General features: G+C 40.5%; 1 protein-coding gene across 1 annotated transcript in view; it reads left to right on the top strand.

The window, feature by feature from the left end:
- LOC149322290 (dynein axonemal heavy chain 17-like) overlaps positions 1–19,770 on the top strand; it is a 50,723-nt gene that overhangs the window by 23,531 nt on the left and 7,422 nt on the right. Inside the window, exons 10-22 of the mRNA XM_089538648.1 lie at positions 1,619–1,811; positions 2,768–3,003; positions 3,616–3,738; positions 5,365–5,569; positions 8,184–8,348; positions 8,554–8,694; positions 9,499–9,669; positions 13,451–13,573; positions 14,486–14,679; positions 15,829–15,977; positions 16,072–16,199; positions 17,696–17,923; positions 19,451–19,642. Coding sequence (XP_089394774.1) covers positions 1,619–1,811; positions 2,768–3,003; positions 3,616–3,738; positions 5,365–5,569; positions 8,184–8,348; positions 8,554–8,694; positions 9,499–9,669; positions 13,451–13,573; positions 14,486–14,679; positions 15,829–15,977; positions 16,072–16,199; positions 17,696–17,923; positions 19,451–19,642 — 2,248 coding nt within the window. The remainder of the gene's footprint in view (positions 1–1,618; positions 1,812–2,767; positions 3,004–3,615; positions 3,739–5,364; positions 5,570–8,183; positions 8,349–8,553; positions 8,695–9,498; positions 9,670–13,450; positions 13,574–14,485; positions 14,680–15,828; positions 15,978–16,071; positions 16,200–17,695; positions 17,924–19,450; positions 19,643–19,770) is intronic.

Raw genomic sequence — 19,770 nt, 5'->3', positions numbered from 1 at the left:
ACAATCACAGTATCCAACATATGCTCTTGCTTCTTCATTTGTTCAGGCAAGACAGGTGCAAACACTGCCAAAACTTCACCAAGGGCTGCCTGGCTCTGTAACCAGAAAGTCAGACTGAAGGCTTTCTCTTTGGAAGACACATTTAGAACATCTGACCTTCCAAAGAAGTCTTTCTAGAAAGAACTAGCAGGAATGTTGATCTGTTCTATGACCCTTCTACTACTGTACTGTACTGAAGCCACAAGTTTGAGTTTGATCCCAGAGGCTCCAAGGACCAGTCAGCCTTGCATCCTTTGTAGGTCATTAAAATGAGTACCCGGCTTGTGTGGGGAAATTAGCTTCCACATTGTGAACAGGTTAGGGAGTGTTAATTCACTGATAATTGGCATAGAAACATCCAACAAAATTGAAAAAGAAAAAAACTTAATATAGGACCTGATTCACCAGACTGTTAAATAGCAGAGTCAGAAAATAAGTAATGTGTATGTGTTTAAAAATGTTTAAAAGCTAATTTCCGATAGATCTACCAACAATCAATAATCCAGATATAATAAATAAATAGATTTTATAGCACTGAAGGGACAATACGTGTGAAGTTCTGCTGGGTATGAATCTTTAACCAGAGAAAGATAGGTTTGAACAAGCCTTTAATAAAACAAAGGCCAGATGCATTTCACCATTGTCATCTTCATGAGTGGCCAGCATTAGAGTTCTTTTAACTTCCTAGTTCTTCCCAGCAGACCTAACCAAACCCATCAGTATAGAGTTCCTCATGAAATAAGAATAAACATGTCTCCTGCCTTCACCACCCCATAGTTCTTACACTGTGTGAAACTCTACAGTGATGTGCTTGGTTTAGCCTTGTTGGGAGAAATAGAAGACTAAAGAACTCATATTGGCCACTGAAGAAGGTCACGATTTCAAAATGCATCTAGTCTTTGCTTCTCAAAGTTCAGGCAGCTTCATATCAGTAAGATTTTGAGGTCAAAATCAGTACATTGAATTGAGATTGAAACAAATTTCCCATTTGTTCAATGTCATTTGTTCAAGATCAATGCTTTTTACAGTGCAAAACAGACAAGTAATATTTTTCACTAGCTGTAAGTTCTGAACACTTGCCCCACACAGAGTGCACTGTAGGAGTGCAGTCATAACATTGCCACTGTGGCCAAATGTGCCTTCAGTTGGAAGAGGTGCAGCTGGAGTGCCAGCCAAATTAGGGGCATTCCTAACTACAGCAGCTATTTGCCTTCTGGAAGCAATGCTGAATCCAAGAGCATCCCCAAGTGAGAACCAGGTCCTTCAGAAAGAATGTAACTTGTCAGGGCTGATAAGATAACCTCTAGTAGTTCTACTGGTTTAACAGATGTGACAGACCTAACTCTCACAGTCTAACTTCACATGGCTGGAACCTGAGACACCTGAGAAGTCATTCTGAGTACCATCTCAAAGTTATACCAGCAGCAGAAAATAAAGATGGTCCTTGGCATGAAGATACTGGTCACCCTTTACCTTAAGCAGGAAACACTGCAGGCCTAGCAATGAATATCAAATTGGTTAGGGAGACTCATGCACTGCGCTAACCAAATGCATCTAACTTCTTGAAATGTTTCTTAAGGCTTGTTGGTGGCTTAGCATCAGAAAATGTGCGTTGGGCCGAGTCTGTGGAAAATTTCCGTGAACAGGAAAAGACTTTGTGTGGAGATGTGCTCCTAATTACTGCATTTGTTTCCTATGTTGGCTACTTTACCAAAAAATACAGAACTGAGTTGTTGGACAAATTCTGGACTCCTTACTTACAACAGCTAAAGGTAATTAAGCTCAGTAGTAAACTGGACTTGTGCAGCTAATCATAACCTCAAGAGATATTTTTGCAGAGATTCATGTTGCATTTTGGCAAATCCCAAAGCAGGGGAAAAGTTACTGGAAATGCAGGCTAGGGGGTTCAGAGAGTTACAGTAAAAAAAAAAAAAAAACCCTTTCTAAATTCATGAGAACCGTACTTGCCTTGCTCAAGAATTAAAATTTTGACCCAAGTGATGCTAGGGTGCAAATGGATTCCTCTTGTTAATGCATGCTATTCTTCAGTTTTGAAATGTCCAGGGCAGTTTACATAAACTACTGCAACAGCTAACACCAGGAAAAGGCAGCCTTGAAAAAAACAATTGCAGCAGAAGTAATATATCTGAGTTTAAAAGCCAGATGGAATTAAAAGGTATTTGTTTGGTGTTGTTAAGACATTAACCTAGGAGAGTACGACAAGCAGAGCACCATAACCAAGAAGGCCTTTTCCCCACTCATCACCTACGATGGTAAAGGCATCCAGAAAGTGATCTCCAAAGGAGATCATAAAGTACAGGCAGAATATTGAAGAGTATGCAATGGAATTCTCACGAAAAATGGGGAGCTATGTCTTCAAGTGTTCTGTACATAGTCTTTACTTTCTATTTTGAAACAAGCCCAACACATTTCAGCCTTTTCAATGGCCTTTTCCCAGGGCTACATAAAAACAAATATAAATACAAATGATAAATTAAAAATCAAAAGGCCAACACATAATTATGATAATATCTATAAAAATATCATAATTATCATTCCTATACATATCAACATATGAAGAAACTATAAAATACAAAGTTTTCTGTTATGAATTAGTTTATTTGACTGTACTCTACCCAAATGAGTGACTGTAGCCCATCATATGGTTCTATATCAGACAAAAACAATTATGTCTTTATGGCCTCAAAAAGATGCTCTTCCTCTCTAGGTGCCAATTCCCATCACTCCTGGGCTGGATCCTTTGAGCCTCCTAACTGATGATGCTGATATAGCAACATGGAACAACCAAGGTCTCCCCAGTGACCGCATGTCATCAGAAAATGCAACTATCCTGTGCAATACAGAACGCTGGCCACTCATTGTAGATGCCCAGCTGCAAGGGATCAAATGGATTAAGAACAAACATGGAAGAGACCTGAAGGCTATCCGTCTTGGACAAAAAAGGTTGAGCACCAGTTGCTGCATTCTTATTTTTTGGATTTTCTCCCCAGCATGAACTTGTCTACAGATCCAAAGACAGGGTGTGCTATGCTGCCAAGGGTGGTGCCCTTCAAATTTCAGAAATATTGTGAGAGGCTTCCTCATAACCAGTGGGTTAGATCTAGTTTGAGTCCTCACATCAAAGCTGACAGGGGCAGAGTTCCCGGCCCTTCCTTTTCCACAGATCATTTATTTATTCATTTAGTTAGTTAGTTACATCACCTGTTCCAGTCCCCAAACTGATACGTAAGTATCAAAAGACCCTGCCAAATGCCATGAGTTAGGGAGCAAAAGGGGACCTGGGCCCCTGATGATTGGCAGAAATTTTGTCAAATGGGAATTTGCCATTTTATATAAGGGGCACCATTTTACTACACCATGGTGACCCTTATATAAAATGGCAAAATCAAGATTTGCTTTTTAGAATTTACGTATATTTTTAAATATTTTCAAGCTGTAGATGGTCGAATGCACTGATAAAGAACCTGTGGATACAGAGGCCCAAGTTAAAAGGGCTCCTTGTGTATTTTTTAGTGTTGCGTGTCACACTTAAAATTTTCTCATCTGGTTTTGCAGTTATCTAGATATCATTGAACAAGCCATTTCTGATGGAGACACTCTACTCATTGAGAACATTGGAGAGACAGTGGAGCCTGTACTGGATCCTCTGCTGGGTCGAAACACCATAAAGAAAGGAAAGTAGGTTTGCTGTTTATCCATTGTATGGACAGTAACAAGAATTACATAAATGTAAAACAACAAATGTTGGAGATAGATTATTAGCCTTTCTGTCACACTTTTGTAATTGGAACCCAGATTTTTTTTATTCAGGATAAAATGACTAAACATGTGCGTTGATTATGAAAAACACAATCTGCAGTCACTCACACTATGCTGATTAATGGAAAATAGTCAACTGCTTTTGTTTTAGCAGAGGTTAAGTAGTGGGAAATCCTAATGTTTTTATCATGGAGAAGATGGTTAATAACAATAAAAGAGAATCAAAGCCCTGCATGCTCTTCTCCTGTAACTGATGAATACAAGGGCTTTGACTGGATGTGTTGTTCATAACGTCCTTCCTGAACAGAAACATTATCTGTGTACTTTCCTTATCCCCTTCCCATTTTTATCTGCTCTTCAAGGTCAGAAGGAAATGTAGAATTTGCTGTATATTTTCCTTGACTTGCATCCCTTGTGTTTTGCAGTGGAAACTGTTGCCTGGGAGTTCCCAGATTAATAGTGCAACCCCCTCCCCAGCTCCACGCTGCTGGGAAATGTCATACTTATTTCCAGATGCAAATTTGTATGTTTCTGACTGGAATAATATGAAAAACTGAGAGTTAGTCTTCAAATATCTTGCTTTTAAGTGGGCTTGAAATTGCAAGCATATTTTTTCTAGTATTTGTGCAATTTCAGACATTAAGAAAATAAAACCTTCTGCCACCAAAAAAAGCTTCCTAGTTTTGCTATGGGTCTTATTTCATTTCCTTTAAGAGATGTGATCAAAAATTTTCTGGAAGATGCCTATTTGTAAGGGCTGCAAGGCTGTCAAGCAAATCTAATTTTCAGGAATCACTTCAACAGTTGTTTGTATACATAAATGCATTGAAACCCACTCATATAATTTCCAGCAGAAGGTGTGTTTTGTATAGACTACCACTTAGTAGGTGACATTTAAAGGGCAGGACAACAGAGATACCCTCCCCTCTTGGTGTTTCAAATTAAATGTGATTGCCATCTGGATTCATTCAAGTTCTTAGGAAGCATTTTTAAAACCATCAACAACAAATACTCATAATATACACTACTTTTCTATGTATTTTTGGCATATTATGAGAAGAAATGACTCACTAGAAAAAACTATAATGATTGGTAAAGTGGAGGGCAATAGGAAAAGGCGAAGACCGCATTCCAGATGGATAGATTCAATCAGAGAAGTCACAACTATGAGTCTGCAGGAGCTTAGCAGGGCAGTTGGGAATAGGGTGACTTGGAGGTCTCTCATACATAGGGTCACCAATGGGTTGGGGTTGACTCGAAGGCAGTTAACACCATGGAATCCATCTAACACAGTCAAAGCCCTCGTCTTCATCTGTTACAAGAGAAGAGCATGCAGGATTTTGATTCTCTTGTGTTGGACTGAACCATCTTCTCCAGAGTAGAAACATTAGGATTTCTCACTTGTTAACACTGGATCTCTGCTAAAACAAAATAGGTTGGCACTATTCCCCTCTAATCACTAAGGTCTGAGAAATAGCTACCAGTCTAACTTTTGCTTTTGGCTTGTTCAAAATCCTCATCTCTTTTCAAAACCCTAATCCACAGGTTCATTAGGATAGGAGACAAAGAGGTAGAGTACCACCCCAAGTTCCGTCTCATTCTGCACACCAAATATTTCAACCCTCACTACAAACCAGAGATGCAGGCCCAGTGTACTTTGATCAACTTTCTGGTCACCAGGGATGGGCTCGAGGACCAACTATTAGCTGCTGTGGTGGCAAAGGAGAGGCCTGACTTGGAGGAACTGAAGGTAATTGTTATTGTATACACCAGAGAAGGAACAGCATGGTCTGCTTTGCAAGAATTTGTGGTGGCTACACTGTGTTCATAACCCCAGAGCAAAGTGAAGCTACTGTTCAGATTTCACATATGATGTACTTATTACATGGAGGAACCCAGTTGTATTATAAAAAAGAGATGTACATTGTTTTCCTTTTTTTTTCTCTCCCTCTTCTCTTTAAATTATAGGAAAATATAGAAAAGTTGGTCTATGAAATATTGAGTTAGTTATAGAGGTTTAATGAGATGCTATATTTAATTATCACAGACAGAGTTAAATGGGTAGTCAATCCAGAGGGGTAAGGGCATGGGGGGGAGAGGGTATTGTTTTTCTCTGAAGATGCCAGCCACAGATGCTGGTGAAACGTCAGGAAGAAACTCTTCTAGAACATGGCCACATAGCCTGAAAAACCCACAAAAAACTAGGTATTGTTTTTTCTTTGTTGATATGTGTTAATTATTTTTCCTATTTAGTCTCTACATTTTTCCTTTCTGTTATTTTGCATGTTTGTTGTTTCTTTGTAAGTTTGATTTGTCAAAGTTATTAACTTAAAAAAAAACAAGAGAGATGTACAAATTAAGGCATTTTAAATGTATGAGATGTTGGTGATGGAATACAGGGGTGTGCAAAACAGGATGCCTACAATTTAAACAGGGAAGGAGCCATTTCTTGCTCGAAGTTATCAAAAATGTGATAGTTGCTTCAAGCAGAAACCTATTCCCACCCCCAACCCCTCATTCATTAACGTTTTGCCGTTAAAAGTATTAACACATGCATAGGACTCATTTCTCTCACTTCTGATCAGGTGAGAGACTGGGTGCTGGGTTCTTTCATATACTGCCAACAAAGAGGCACAAACCAAGTAAGCTTAGTATTCCTAGCTGCATTTGCAACTCATCTTCAGTGTCTGCCTGAGCTGTTGCCTTTTGTTGCATTTCAGCAATCTCTCATGGAAAGGCAGTGGTGGCTGATAGTTTCCATCAGTGGGGTGATGAGTCGGCTGTAAGTTTTACACTGAACTTTGAAGGAGCTATCTAAGGTACTGAACCTATGGTGAGAGATGGGGTTCAGCCCTTTGCACAGCACTTTACAGTTCAAATTAAAACATGGCATGGATTCACCATGAAGGCAACAAGGTGACATTCATTCAAACGAATAGCAGTAGAGGGGAAGCCAGTTGGCTGATTTGTTCAGTATAGTTATAAATATATGAGAGCTGCTTTATCCAAATTGCTCTCTTTAGTGAGGGAAAAAAGAGAGCTACAAGTCTCTGAGTGCCTTGTATTGTCACGCTTGAAACCAACAAGATCAGGAATACTTTGGAGACCCACTACAGGTGTTGAATTCAAAAAGCTCCTGTTGTATTCATCTGCCTTGTTTGTGCTGGAGTTAGCAACCTTTGCATACCTTAGACTCAGTGTTATTTTGGATTGCATGTACTTACTAGGAGTTTAAGGCACAGTATGTTTATGGTCACATCCTGTTTGTTTACTTGTTTGTTCATACCCACTCTCTTTCTGGGACTATGTCCACTCTGCAGAAATAATCCAGTTTGACACCACTTTAACAGCCATGTCTCAATGCTGTGGAACTCTGGAAATTGTAGTTTGATGTGGCACCAGAGCTCCCTAGCAGAGAAAGCTAAATGTCTCATGAACTACAAATGCCAGGATTCCATAACATTGAACCATTGCAGTTAAAGTCAAACTGGACTGTTTCTGCAGTGCAGATGCAGTTTGGGTCACTTAGGCCTTTAATCTAATTTTAATTTAATGATTAAAATATACCTCATTAGAATCAAATAGACTGCAATCTGGTCACAAGCCATTCAGGGGGATCCAGGCTTTTTGCAGGGGAGGGTGTCTCCATAAATGTCTCTGAAAAGGGATTTGCATTTTTACCAGAGTATCTGTGAGGATGTGCATTATCAAATGTGTGGCTGGCTGTTTGCTTCACATAGGCTCACATCAATTCACATGGCTGCACATTTAGGCAAAGGGGGGGGGGGGCAAATAGATACGAATTTCTACAGGAAATTGAAGACAATTAAACATCTATAGGAATGTGTGAAAATCCACGGCAATTCACATAGTATACTTACATCTAGACTAGCCCCTAGGCATTCCTGAGATTGCATGTGCTCACTTGCTCTCTCTTTCTCTCGTCCTTCACAAAGCATATGGTCTGAAAGAGCTGTCTCCATGCGTGAGACGCTCCAATTCCCTGCAACTATGTAGAAGTTTTTTTTCCTTACCTTCCACAAGAAAATGCACCTATGTGATTTGTGTACAAATTATTCAGTAAGTAAAACTACTTTTATATATCTTATGAAGAAGGCTAAGTCTGATCTATATCTCTGCAAGATATTACTGGAAGATTCTTCAAACGTTCACCTAGTGCATCAGATATTCTCCTTGAGCGAGAACTAGAAAATCTCTCATATATTCCCAATAGTTTGGAGGCAGGAGCTTGCAACACTGATGGGAATATTGTTCACCTTCAGTATAAGAAGACAATGCATTCACTAATAAGTAAGAAATTCTCAACCCATTCTCTTAATCCCCGATACCCTTTGCTGCTACAGGCCACTCTCACAAAGCAACAAAATGAATTTAAGATCATCCTGAAAGAACTGGAGGATTCCTTACTGGCAAGACTCTCTGCTGCTTCAGGGAACTTCCTTGGCGACACAGCCTTAGTGGAAAATCTAGAGACAACCAAACGCACAGCAAACGAGATAGAAGAAAAAGTAAGTGGGATTGTTAGTCCTTTCCTGTGCTATTGGGCAGTGCCTATATAAGCACCAAAAGGACTTGTTGGGATCTTTGATGAGAGTGGATATTAATTCCTAGCCCAGCAGCAGAGCAACAATGTGGAGAGGGATATTGTGAGAGCTTTCTGCAAAAGCCCTAATATAATGTGTGTTGGCAATTGCTTGCTTTGGTTTTTTTTAGGTGAAAGAGGCTAAGATTACTGAAGTGCGAATTAACGAAGCTAGAGAAAACTACAGGCCAGCTGCAGAAAGAGCATCTTTATTGTATTTTATATTAAATGATCTCAACAAAATCAATCCCATCTATCAGTTCTCCCTAAAGGTAACTAACAATGGATCAGGTTATTTGGATGGACCTTTAATTTCATTTCAATAGTAAGGTAGTTTGTCCTCTGTTTTCACAGAACCTCAATCACTCACTGTGTTTTGCAGTTCATTTTACAGCCAGTCTGTATGGTGGGTGATCATCTGCCCATCATAGTGACATGTGATAGGAGTGACGACCATGGCATGGCTACCATACTATGCCCATTATAGTGAAGAATAACTAAGGGCCAGGGAGAAATAACTTGTCCCAAAGTCATATTGCCCATGGGACTGGAATCTTGATGTGTGTCACACTGTAAAGCCCAAATGTTGGGTAATGTCATATTTGGATGAAGATGCTTTCCCAACATCTGTGTACACTCATTCGTCCACATTCACTGGTGTTAGGGGAATAGGACCCCTGTAAATGTGGAAAACCACAAATAATGAAAACACTATGTTTTTACCCCAGAGAACACTTCTCTAGAAATCTCTAGGTCCTCTGGTGCAACTCTGTGTTCAACATCTGCCAGTCATTGACCATAGAATTGCACTGAGGGAGCTGCAATTGCCAAGTGGAGTGTTCTCTCTAGGAATCTCTAGGTTCTTCAGTGCGAACCTTTGGTTAAAACTGATCATAGAGTTGTGTTGGCAGACCTACCTATTCCTAGAGAGAATATATTAATAAAATCCATGAATAATTAAATCTGCAAAAGTCAAAGCTGCAAATGTGAAGGGACGAGGTTTTTTTAATACAATGCTAAACTGGATAACCATCTGAAACTTCCTGGATCTGTGCATTGACTTATCTTCTAACCAGGCATTCAACGTGGTCTTTGAGAAAGCCATTCAACGTACTCTTCCAGCAGATGACGTGAAACACAGGGTGATCAATCTAACGGATGAGATCACTTACTCAGTCTACATGTACACAGCTCGGGGACTTTTTGAAAGAGACAAGCTTATTTTTCTAGCCCAGGTTGCCTTTCAGGTAAGATGCTTTTATGCTAACAAAAGCTAAAGAAATTATTTTGTGGTTTTTTCTTGATGTGCTGGAGTCAGTCAACATCGCTGTCCTTCATGACAGTCAGCATATAGTTATGTGGACAGGGGCACAGCTGACAGGCTATTGACTCATGCAAAGGACAATAGCACTCATCTGGGGGGTAAGGCTCACCCAATAGTGGGAGTATGAGTAGAAGGGAGTTGTAATAAAAGTTATGGAAAAGTTTAAAATATCATATCTCCCTATATAAACCTGCCAGAGTCATAAAATCTACCAAGGAGGGATTTTTATCAGTCCCACAGGCTTGGTAAGAGAGAAGGTGAGAGAGGCTTACCAGTGACAGCTCCAACCCTCTAGAACTCCTTTCCACTGGAAGCTAGTGTGGTCCCCTCCTAGCTCTCCTTTCACTGGCAGGCAAAGACCTTTTTGTTTAAACAGTCTTTTAATGGGTAAACAGAGAGGTTTATTATGGGTGGAGGTATTTTACTTAATTTTAAAACTTTTGTATGTTTTTAAATGATTTTATATTGTTTTGATGTTATTATTTTTAATTGTTTTTGAAATTTTATTGTTAGGTTTTAATATATTCTTTAATATATTCTTTCTGGGAGCCCCCTTGGATTCCACTGTGGGAGAAAGGCAGCATGCAAATGAAATAAATAAATAAACATAATAAATAAAAGTTTATAAGAAAGAGCCAGGGCCAGCCCTCCCATTAAGCAGAGTGGTTCAGCTACCTCAGGCAGCAGATTTGGAATGATATGAAAAGAGAAAACATTTTAAGTTTTAAAATTTGTTTGCCTTGTATCGTTATTGCCAAGAATGAGAGGTGATTGTGGAATTACCTACCTTGTATTACCTGCCAGAATAACTTGGCTACTGTGGACTTTGATTTTGAGGGGGTGGGTGCCATTTGCTACTTGCTCCAGAGAGCATAAATGTCTCTGGGCATGCCAGGAAAGAGCACTGAATAAGAAAGCGTTGAGCGACAAACCTCTTTATCAGTGGAATGCTGGGGTACAGACAGGGAAGCTCAAAGCAAAGAGCAGAGAGGTCAAAATTGAGAGGCATACCTACTATTAGCAAAACCGCACCTTCTGAAGACGGAAGTACCATAACTGCTCCTCTAGTCAGTTGTCTTTTTTTTAAGGCTCACATCTGCTATTGCTCACTAGTTCTCATAGAATCATGGAATCCTAGATTTGGAAGACTACAAGGACTATCCAGTCCAACCCCCTGCCATGCAGGAATACACAATCAAAGCACTCCTGACAGATGACCATCAAGCCTCTGTTTAAAAATCTCCAAAGGAGAAGACTCTGCCACACTCCAAGAAAGTGTATTCCACTGTCAAACAGCTCTTACCACCAAAATGTTCCTCCTAATGTTGAGATGGAATCTCTTTTCCTGTAGCTTGAATCCATTGCTTGAGTCCTAGTCTTTGGAGCAGCATAAAAATAAGCTTGCTCCATCCTCAATATAACATCCCTTCAAATATTTAAACATGGCTATCATGTCACTCCTTAACCCTCTCTTCCCAAGGCTAAATATACCTAGCTCCCCAATATGCTCCTCATAGGGCATGGTTTCCAGACTTTTTATTATTTTGGTTGCCCTCCTGTGGACATGCTCTAGTTCATCAACATCCCTTTTTAACGGTGGTGCCCAGAACTGGACATAGTATTCCAGGTGAGGTCTGACCAAAGCATAATGGAGTGGTACTATTACTTCCCTCAGTGTAAACACTATATTCTTACTGATGCAGCCTAGAATTGCATTGGCTTCCTTAGCTGCTGCATCACTTTGTGATTCATGTTCAGCTTATGATCCACTAAGACCCCTAGATCCCTTTTGCATGTACTGCTGTCAGACCATATGACACCTATCCAATATGTGTGCATTTCATTTTTACTGCGCAAGTTAGTATCTTACATTTCTCTCTGTTGAAATTCATTTTGCTAGTTTTAGCCCATCTCTCTAATATATTAAGGTCATTTTGAATTCTGATCCTGTCCCTCCTAATTTAGTGTCATTTGAAAATTTGGTAAGCATGCCCTCTCTTCCATCATCCAAGTTATTGATAAAGATGTTGAATAGCACTGGGCCTAGAACAGAACTTTGTGGCACTCTGCTAGTCACTTCTCTCCAGGATGAGGAGGAGCCATTATTGAGTACTTTTTGGGTTTGTTCAGTCAACCAATTTCAAATCCACTTAACAGTCGCATTTCTGGCCCACCTTTTACAGTCCGCCCTTGCTTTATGCGGGGGATCCGTTCCAGACTCCCCCGCATAAAGCAAATTCTGCACATGCTCGAGCCCCATTTAAATGAATGGGGCTTGTGCACATGGCAGCACACGCGTGCCACAGGCACACGCCCCATTACTCCCAATGGGAAAGCCCCTTCCTCCCTGCGCGGCTTTCAGCATATGCTGAAAGCCATGTAAAGTGCGCCCGCGTATGATGCGGGCGCACTGTACTAGCCTTTTTACAAAGATGTCATGGAAGACCTTGTCAAAGGCATCACTGAAATCAAGATCTACTACATCCACAGCATTCTCTTCATCTACCAAGCATGTGACTTTATCAAAAAAAAAAAAAGAAGATAAATCTGTCATGACTTCGAGAAACCTATGCTGACTTTTATTAATCAAAGCATTCCTCATTAAGTGCTACCAACTCTGTTTAATTATCTGTTCCAGAATCTTCCCTGTCAGGCTGACTGGGTTATAATTATTTGGGTCCTCTTTTTTCTTTTTCTTTTTTTCTTTTTGAAGATAGGGACGACATTTGCCCTTCTCCAGTCTGTTGGGACCTCTCCTGTTCTACAGGAATTCTCAGACTATTGAAAGTTGTTCTGAGATTACTTCTGCCAGTGCTTTTAACATCCTTGGATGTAGTTCATCTGGCCCTGGAGACTTTAATTCAGTTAGAGCAGCCAGGTATCTTTATCTATTTTGTGCTGCATTTCCCCTACTGTTTTATCTGCTCCATTTTTCCCAGGTTGAGCACTGCTCTCCTTTTCAGAGAAAACCAAGGTAAAGAAGGTGTTGAGTAGTTCTGTCTTTTATCTGCTCCTTGTTAGCACTTTGTCATTTCTTGCATTTTCTTCCCCTATCTGCCTTTCAAAGTTTTTTTCCCTCCCACTGCTGGGTTCTTATGCTGTTTGCCTCATTCTCTTTATATCATCTAGGCTATTATCTCCAGCACTTCATGAGCTCCTATTCTCATGTATTGTCTCCTTCCCCCACATAACTCAATTTAAAGCCTCCTGATTTAGAGAGAAAAGTTCCTGCCAAATGCTGTGAGGTGCAACCCATCCCTTGTCAGAAGTCCACCTCCATGAAACGCAGGATACATAGAGCTTGGGGGTACCATTTGGCCCTAGGCAATGTGAGGGCAGAAGCAAGAAAGTAATTACGATGGAGGGCAGAAACATCCTGAAAATAGCTAGGGATGAGTGATTAGACCCACCCATGATGATCATCATAACCCACCTGAAAATCAAATGCATTTGTGTTTGTTTGCTTGTTTGTTTAATAAATCATCTTTTGGGTATAGAAAAATATTTTGGACTACTGCAGAAAAGGAATGGAAATAGCCCCAAACATCATGTGGTTAGCAAAAAGGTTGTTTTTAAAAAGGAGGAGGTACAGCAATATGTCTTGTTCCCTCCCAACAGATCAGACAGACACACACACACCTAACCTTTTCACAGGAAGTGGAACAAAGAGTCCTCTAATGTTCTTAATTTCATGCCTTATCCAGGTCTTGCTGGTGAAGAAAGAAGTGAATCCAGTGGAACTTGATTTTCTTCTGCGCTTTCCCTTTAAAGCTGGACTAACCTCTCCAGTGGATTTCTTATTGGGGCAAGGATGGGGTGGAATTAAGGTTTGATTGATCTCTTTCTAGTCCAATATCCTTTTAACAGGAAGCATGTAACAAAGGGAACATGTGGCCCTGAGTATTGCAACTCCCATCATCCCTGATAGGAATACAAGTAAAACAGTCTTAGGAATTCTGCTTTTGTATCCAAACCCAAAACAGTGATAACATGCAAGTTGTCCTTTCAGTTTCAAATATGAGCATTAGTTTAGGACCCTGCTTAAACTTCGTGAGCTTTGCTGCGACTTGGCAAGTTGGAGCTACTCTGCTGCTCCTGTTTTCTATTCATCAGACAGTCTGAGATAAGAGGTAAAAGAAGAAGCAATGTTTGTATATTTAGGTGATTGGGTGGGTGGATGAACACCTGAAGCTGTGTGAGGCAAACATGTCTCTAGTGAATGAAAGGGAGGACTATCTAGGGTCAATTCTTGGAAAGAGTTCTTCGCCTTTGAGCAGCTCCTGTAGTTAAAATCTCTCCCTTTTCCTGTTGCCCCAGTCTCCAGCCAATAGCATGGGACCTCTGTAAACACTCTACACACTGCACCACTCTCTTCCCGAATGAAGAAGGGGTGGGATGAGAGTGCTTCCTCATGAGGGAGAAGTTTCTCCCTTTACACCTGGTTGCTTTGGGAGCAATAACCAAGCAGCTGCCTGAGCAGCAACCGAGAGGATTCTTGCCTGCACTGCCTTTGCTGGAGGGGAGGCATGGGCGAGAGGCTTATCAGTTGCTGTTTAGTCTACTTGGTTGCTGTCAGGGAGATTATTAGCAGGCTCCACATTTAAGAGTATGTGGGTTGAAAGAGAATTGTGTTATTCTCTGAATGGCTCATAGGAGAAATACACTGTACAGTTGGGTTATACTGGAAATAGACAGGAAATAAATATTCAACATCATCACTATTGTCACTCTACTTTCAGGTACTTTCTGAGATGGATGAGTTCAAAAACCTGGACAGTGATATTGAAGGTTCTGCTAAGCGGTGGAAAAAGTTTGTGGAGTCTGAGACTCCAGAGAAAGAAGTATTCCCTAAAGAGTGGAAGAACAAGACAGCCCTGCAAAAGTTGTGCATGATGCGATGCATGAGGCCAGACCGGATGACCTATGCAGTGAAGTATGTGTTGCTTTCTTCACACTGCTGGGAAAGTAAGATAAAACTAGAATTCCTGCACTTGGGGAATGGGGACAATTTCACCATTAAACCAGCTGGCACAGCACCATGTAAGAACGTAGTTCTGTGGCATACTCCAAAGACAGGGGGAAAGTGCTAATGAGCAAACTTTGGCTTGTCAGTATATTTTGGCTTTATTCTCCATCCTCAAATGAGATGTACAACAAAATGTGAAGTGGCAGTTTCCCATCTAAAAGGCATGGTCACATGCATTTCCCTTCTACGTACAGCAGTACCCATGGGCTGGATCTCTCAGGAAAGTAATACACCTTTTCCTGCATTAGTGTGCCTGTCATTCATCGCTCCAAAAATCTGAACAACAATGTGATATTAAGAGAGTGTGTCAGCTCGGGGGGGGGGGGGGGGGACTCTCCTACAAATATACGGGTATTTGCATTTTACCAATTATTCAATAATAGAATTTCATCTTACTTTTATAGGGTTGGTGCTGTCGCTACGAGCCTTCAAGTTGTTTCCTACTCATGGCAACCCTATCACAGGGTTTTCTTGACAGGATCTGTTCAGGGAACTCTTGCTATTGCATTCTGAGGGTGAGAGAGAGTGATGTGCCCAAGGCCATCCAGTGGGTTTCGATGGCTGAGTTGTGGTTTGAACCTTGCCCCCCTCTCCTCCACCCCAGGTCCTAGTCCAGCACTCAAAGCACTTCACCACCGACTCATCTTTATAGGGCTTCTAATATGAAAAAATATCTTACTTATTTGAAAGAGCCTTTTTAATAAACCTCTTCCTTTGCATTTACTGTGGGCAGGTGCTCCATGGCATTAGAATCATGCCTAAACAAGAAACTGAAAATGAATCGCAGTCAATGTTTCTCAGGCCCTGGGGAATAAGAGTTGTTGTGCTGTATTTACAAGAGTATCTTAGTGAATTTGTCAGTTCATAGGCATTGGTGTCTTTGCTTTAGTTATGCTATGCATGATTTCAGTGGGATTTCCTCCCAGGTAAGTGTATTTAAGAGTGTAGCCCAGAGTTATTTTTAATTAATTACAATACTAAATGTGTTAGATTATAAACTCTGGCTATCCCTCTTGCCTGCCCCATTTCCTTGCTCCCAAATTATGATTTTCTCAGGAACTTTGTGGAAGAGAAGATGGGGAGTAAATTTGTTGAAGGCCGAAGTGTTGAATTCTCCAAGTCATATGAAGAAAGCAGTCAATCTACACCAATATTCTTCATTTTGTCTCCTGGTGTTGATCCCTTGAAAGATGTTGAAGCCCTAGGTAAGTTAGCACCCCCTCTCCTATATACATGCTTTATTTTTTAAAAAAACAAGGATAAGCAACGAACACTACTTTTAAATGTTAATTCTCCTAGGTCAAAAGCTTGGCTTCACTATAGACAATGGAAAAATCCACAATGTGTCCTTAGGGCAAGGACAAGAGGTCGTAGCAGAAAATGCTCTAGATGTGGCTGCAGTAGAGGGACATTGGGTCATCCTTCAGGTATTAAAATGGCAATGGGATTTCTTATGGCTTTGTAATTTCTAGTTCATAGATCCATGCCTCTCTTGCATTTCTAATGTAAGTCACCTCTTAGCAAAATAATAATGTTCAATATTTCCCCATGCAAATGCACAAATACAATAATCCAGTAAAAGAAAAAAACACTATAAATAATGTTCCATATGCTGGTTGGTGATTGTCCAGGAAATTAGCAAGGATGTAACACTGGCACTTCTTAAAAGCTGCAGTCTCTATGCAGAAACATCAACTTTGCAGCATAATGGATCCCTCCCTCTCCTCCAATGAAATAGTGCAAATTGGGGGACATATATGATGTGGAGGCTGAAGTAGGATCCTTTCCCCCCTTTTGGAAGGCAAAGCTGATTACAAGAGAGAACCTTTCCTCTAAAAAGCCCCAGGGACAGTGAGAGCTAGAGTTGGGTGGATGCACAATGATGTTTCAGGCCAAGTCCCCAGCTCTACTCTAAGTTAAGATTTTCATTGCATGGGTGCGGTAAATGTAACACACAGCAAGGGTTTGTTGAAGTTTTATGTCCCTTCAAGTTCATCTCTATTTTTTCTTGGCAAGATGTATTATACAGAGGAAGTTTGTTATTGCCTTCCTCTGAGGTTGAAAGCATGAGGCACAGTGGTTTGAATGTTGGACTAGGACACTAGGAGAGCAGGACTCAAATTCCTGCTCAGCCATGGAAACCTACTGGGTGACCTTGGGCAAGTCACACACTCTCATCCTTCGAGCACGGCAAGGACAAACCTGCTATGGACAAATTCTGCCAAGAAACCCCCATGATTAGGTTGCCTTTGACTTGAGAACAAACAAGATCAAGGCTTTAAGAATATGACTTGCCAAAGGTCACTTAGTGGGTTTCCATGGCTGAGTGGAGATTCAAACCTGATATCCCAGAATCCTAGTCCAACAAACAAATCACTACTCAGGTGTTCTAAATTCAGGGAAATTTAAGCTTGTAAGCAGAGCAACACAGAGCACATCATCATACTAGAACACAAAATGAAAGAATGTAAGAAACTGAGCCCTTTCTTTTCTTTTTGGGATGGAACAGGTTGCATGCATTTAACAATGATAACCTCCCCACTACCTTCAGTGTACTATTTCCATAGGTTGGATCCAGATTTGCAGATATGCATGTGAACTGATGGAACTGGACTTCCCCTTCCTACACCACCCCCACCACCTGAAAGTCTTACACAGAGGATCAGTGGAAAACGCTGCTGGTGGGCTGAATTGTGGTCTAAGAAGGTGGAAATCCCCCAAATCAGGGATGATAAGAACCCTTCACAAATAGTGAATCCAAACCAAAGACTAGAAATTGGGGCCAGGAGGCAAACTTAAAACAACTTTGATTCACACTACAGGAATCTATAAAGTTACAGTTAGAGGGCTCTGGGTGGGATAGAGGAAACAGAAGTTGAATCTCAGTAGTAGCAAATAACACATAACTTTATGTGCCCCATAGAATATACATCTGGTAGCCAAGTGGTTGAGCACCCTGGATAAGAAGGTTGAACGATACAGTATTGGGAGCCATGATGATTACCGTGTATTTATGAGTGCTGAGCCAGCCCCCACCCCTGAAGCACACATTATTCCCCAGGGACTCCTGGAAAATGCCATTAAAATCACCAATGAGCCTCCAACAGGCATGTATGCCAACTTACACAAAGCCCTGGATCTTTTTACACAGGTAAGCAGACTCTGCTGTTCCTGGTCTGTTATGACTCTGTATTCTCTCACACCTAAAGACGAGCACTGCAGTTGGTTTTCTCATTTTCCTAAGAATGCTGGCAGTATATTGACTAGAAAAAAGGTTAATCACATAATTTTATCCCTATGAGATTCACACTCTGACATCTTTTTATTGGTATGTAGGCTAGCATGGTTCCAGATATACAACTGGTTGCATTACAGTGTGATCCTGTATAAGAGCAAACCTCATGTAAGCACTGCATAGCTGTTAGTGGAAATATATTGTACAATATCTCTCTATTGGATCTTGGGCTCTTGTGATCAGTGCCATTTTATGATGACCATTTTTTAAAAAATCAACCTACAACTAGCAATAAAATGGTTGTTCAGTTGTTTGCATCCATTTAATGAAAGGCAGGTATACACCTATAACACCAGGGTGACAGAATAGTAATGCCTGTATTGTGGCTATACACCTATAATCCAATAATCCTTTTTAAATGTACTTAAAAAAACATTTCAGATCACTTTCATTTTACCAACATGTTTAATGCTAGTGGCTAGCAATATTTTTGTAAATCTTGTTTTCAAAATTTTCATACTAGTTTTATGATGTTACAACACTATACTTGTCTATTTTTAAACGTTATACCAAGAAAAAACAATTTTAACACTAAAAGATTAATTAGAAAAATAATCAGGCTCATAAATTAAATCATCAAAATATTATAAAACTGTGAAATGCGTATTTATCTGATGTCACTGGCCACATCAAACTTCTGTCCTTTCTGAAAGACAGAAGCACTGAAGGCCTCCCTGCCTGTGGAGACTGTGCTGCTCTTCCACAGTGCACAGGGCCAACAGCCCAGGAATAAGAAGTAGAGGAGCATTCCTCATTTTTGTTCCTTGGGATAGAACAGACTGGAGCAGTGTTGCCCATTTCTGTGTAATTTCCCAGAATCCAGGGAATTTAATCTATTTATTTCCGGGGATTTTGACTGAATAATAATAAGTATTGGGGAATTCTGGGGATTTTGGTAAAACATTCTGGGGAATATCTGTGAGACTTGTTGGCAACACTGGACTTGAGGCGTGTCCTTGGATGGCTGTGATCTGGGAGCTTTGCCATCCCCAGAGCAGCCTGCCTCAAACCCTGCTACTTTTCCATTTTTCTGAAAAAAATGAGATGGTCTTGGAAAAAGACAGCGGAGCCACAGGGAAAAAACAAGATGACAATGGTTGGATGATGGAATTGGGTGGATTCTCTGTAGAAAGTGAGAATGCTTGATGTGAAAGAACTCTTAGTTACATTTTGAATAGTTTAATGCAGACCACATAGCTTGCTTTTGGATGACTACCCTAAGTGACAACAATATAGATCCCACTGCTAAAGGAATGATATAGTAGAAGCTGGCAGTCCAAGAGCAAGTAGAAGAAAGCCCCCCCCCCCATGGTGACCCCTTCCCCACGGCTGCTCCAGCTTGCAGAAACAGACTTCCTGGTTGCTTTTCTTGCTTTCTTGTAGGATACCCTGGAAATGTGCACCAAAGAAATTGAATTCAAATGCATTCTTTTTGCCCTCTGCTACTTCCATGCAGTAGTGGCAGAACGACGGAAATTTGGAGCCCAAGGATGGAACAGGTCCTATCCATTTAACAATGGAGATCTCACAATTTCCATCAATGTACTGTATAACTACTTGGAAGCCAATGCAAAGGTAATGAATTAGCTAAGACTAGTTTCCATAGCAAAGTAACTTTAAACTATAACCAATAGCACCAATGTTTCTGCAATGATATGATCTACATTGAAACTTAGGAGGAAATGGAAAACTATCATTTTAAT

This window comes from Sceloporus occidentalis, unplaced genomic scaffold (genome assembly GCF_023333645.1).
Source record: "Sceloporus occidentalis isolate IW3139 unplaced genomic scaffold, rSceOcc1.0.p SCAF_1, whole genome shotgun sequence".
NCBI lineage: Eukaryota > Metazoa > Chordata > Lepidosauria > Squamata > Phrynosomatidae > Sceloporus > Sceloporus occidentalis.
Note: the sequence above shows the minus strand (reverse complement) of the source record. Positions and strands in the feature narration are given on the sequence as shown.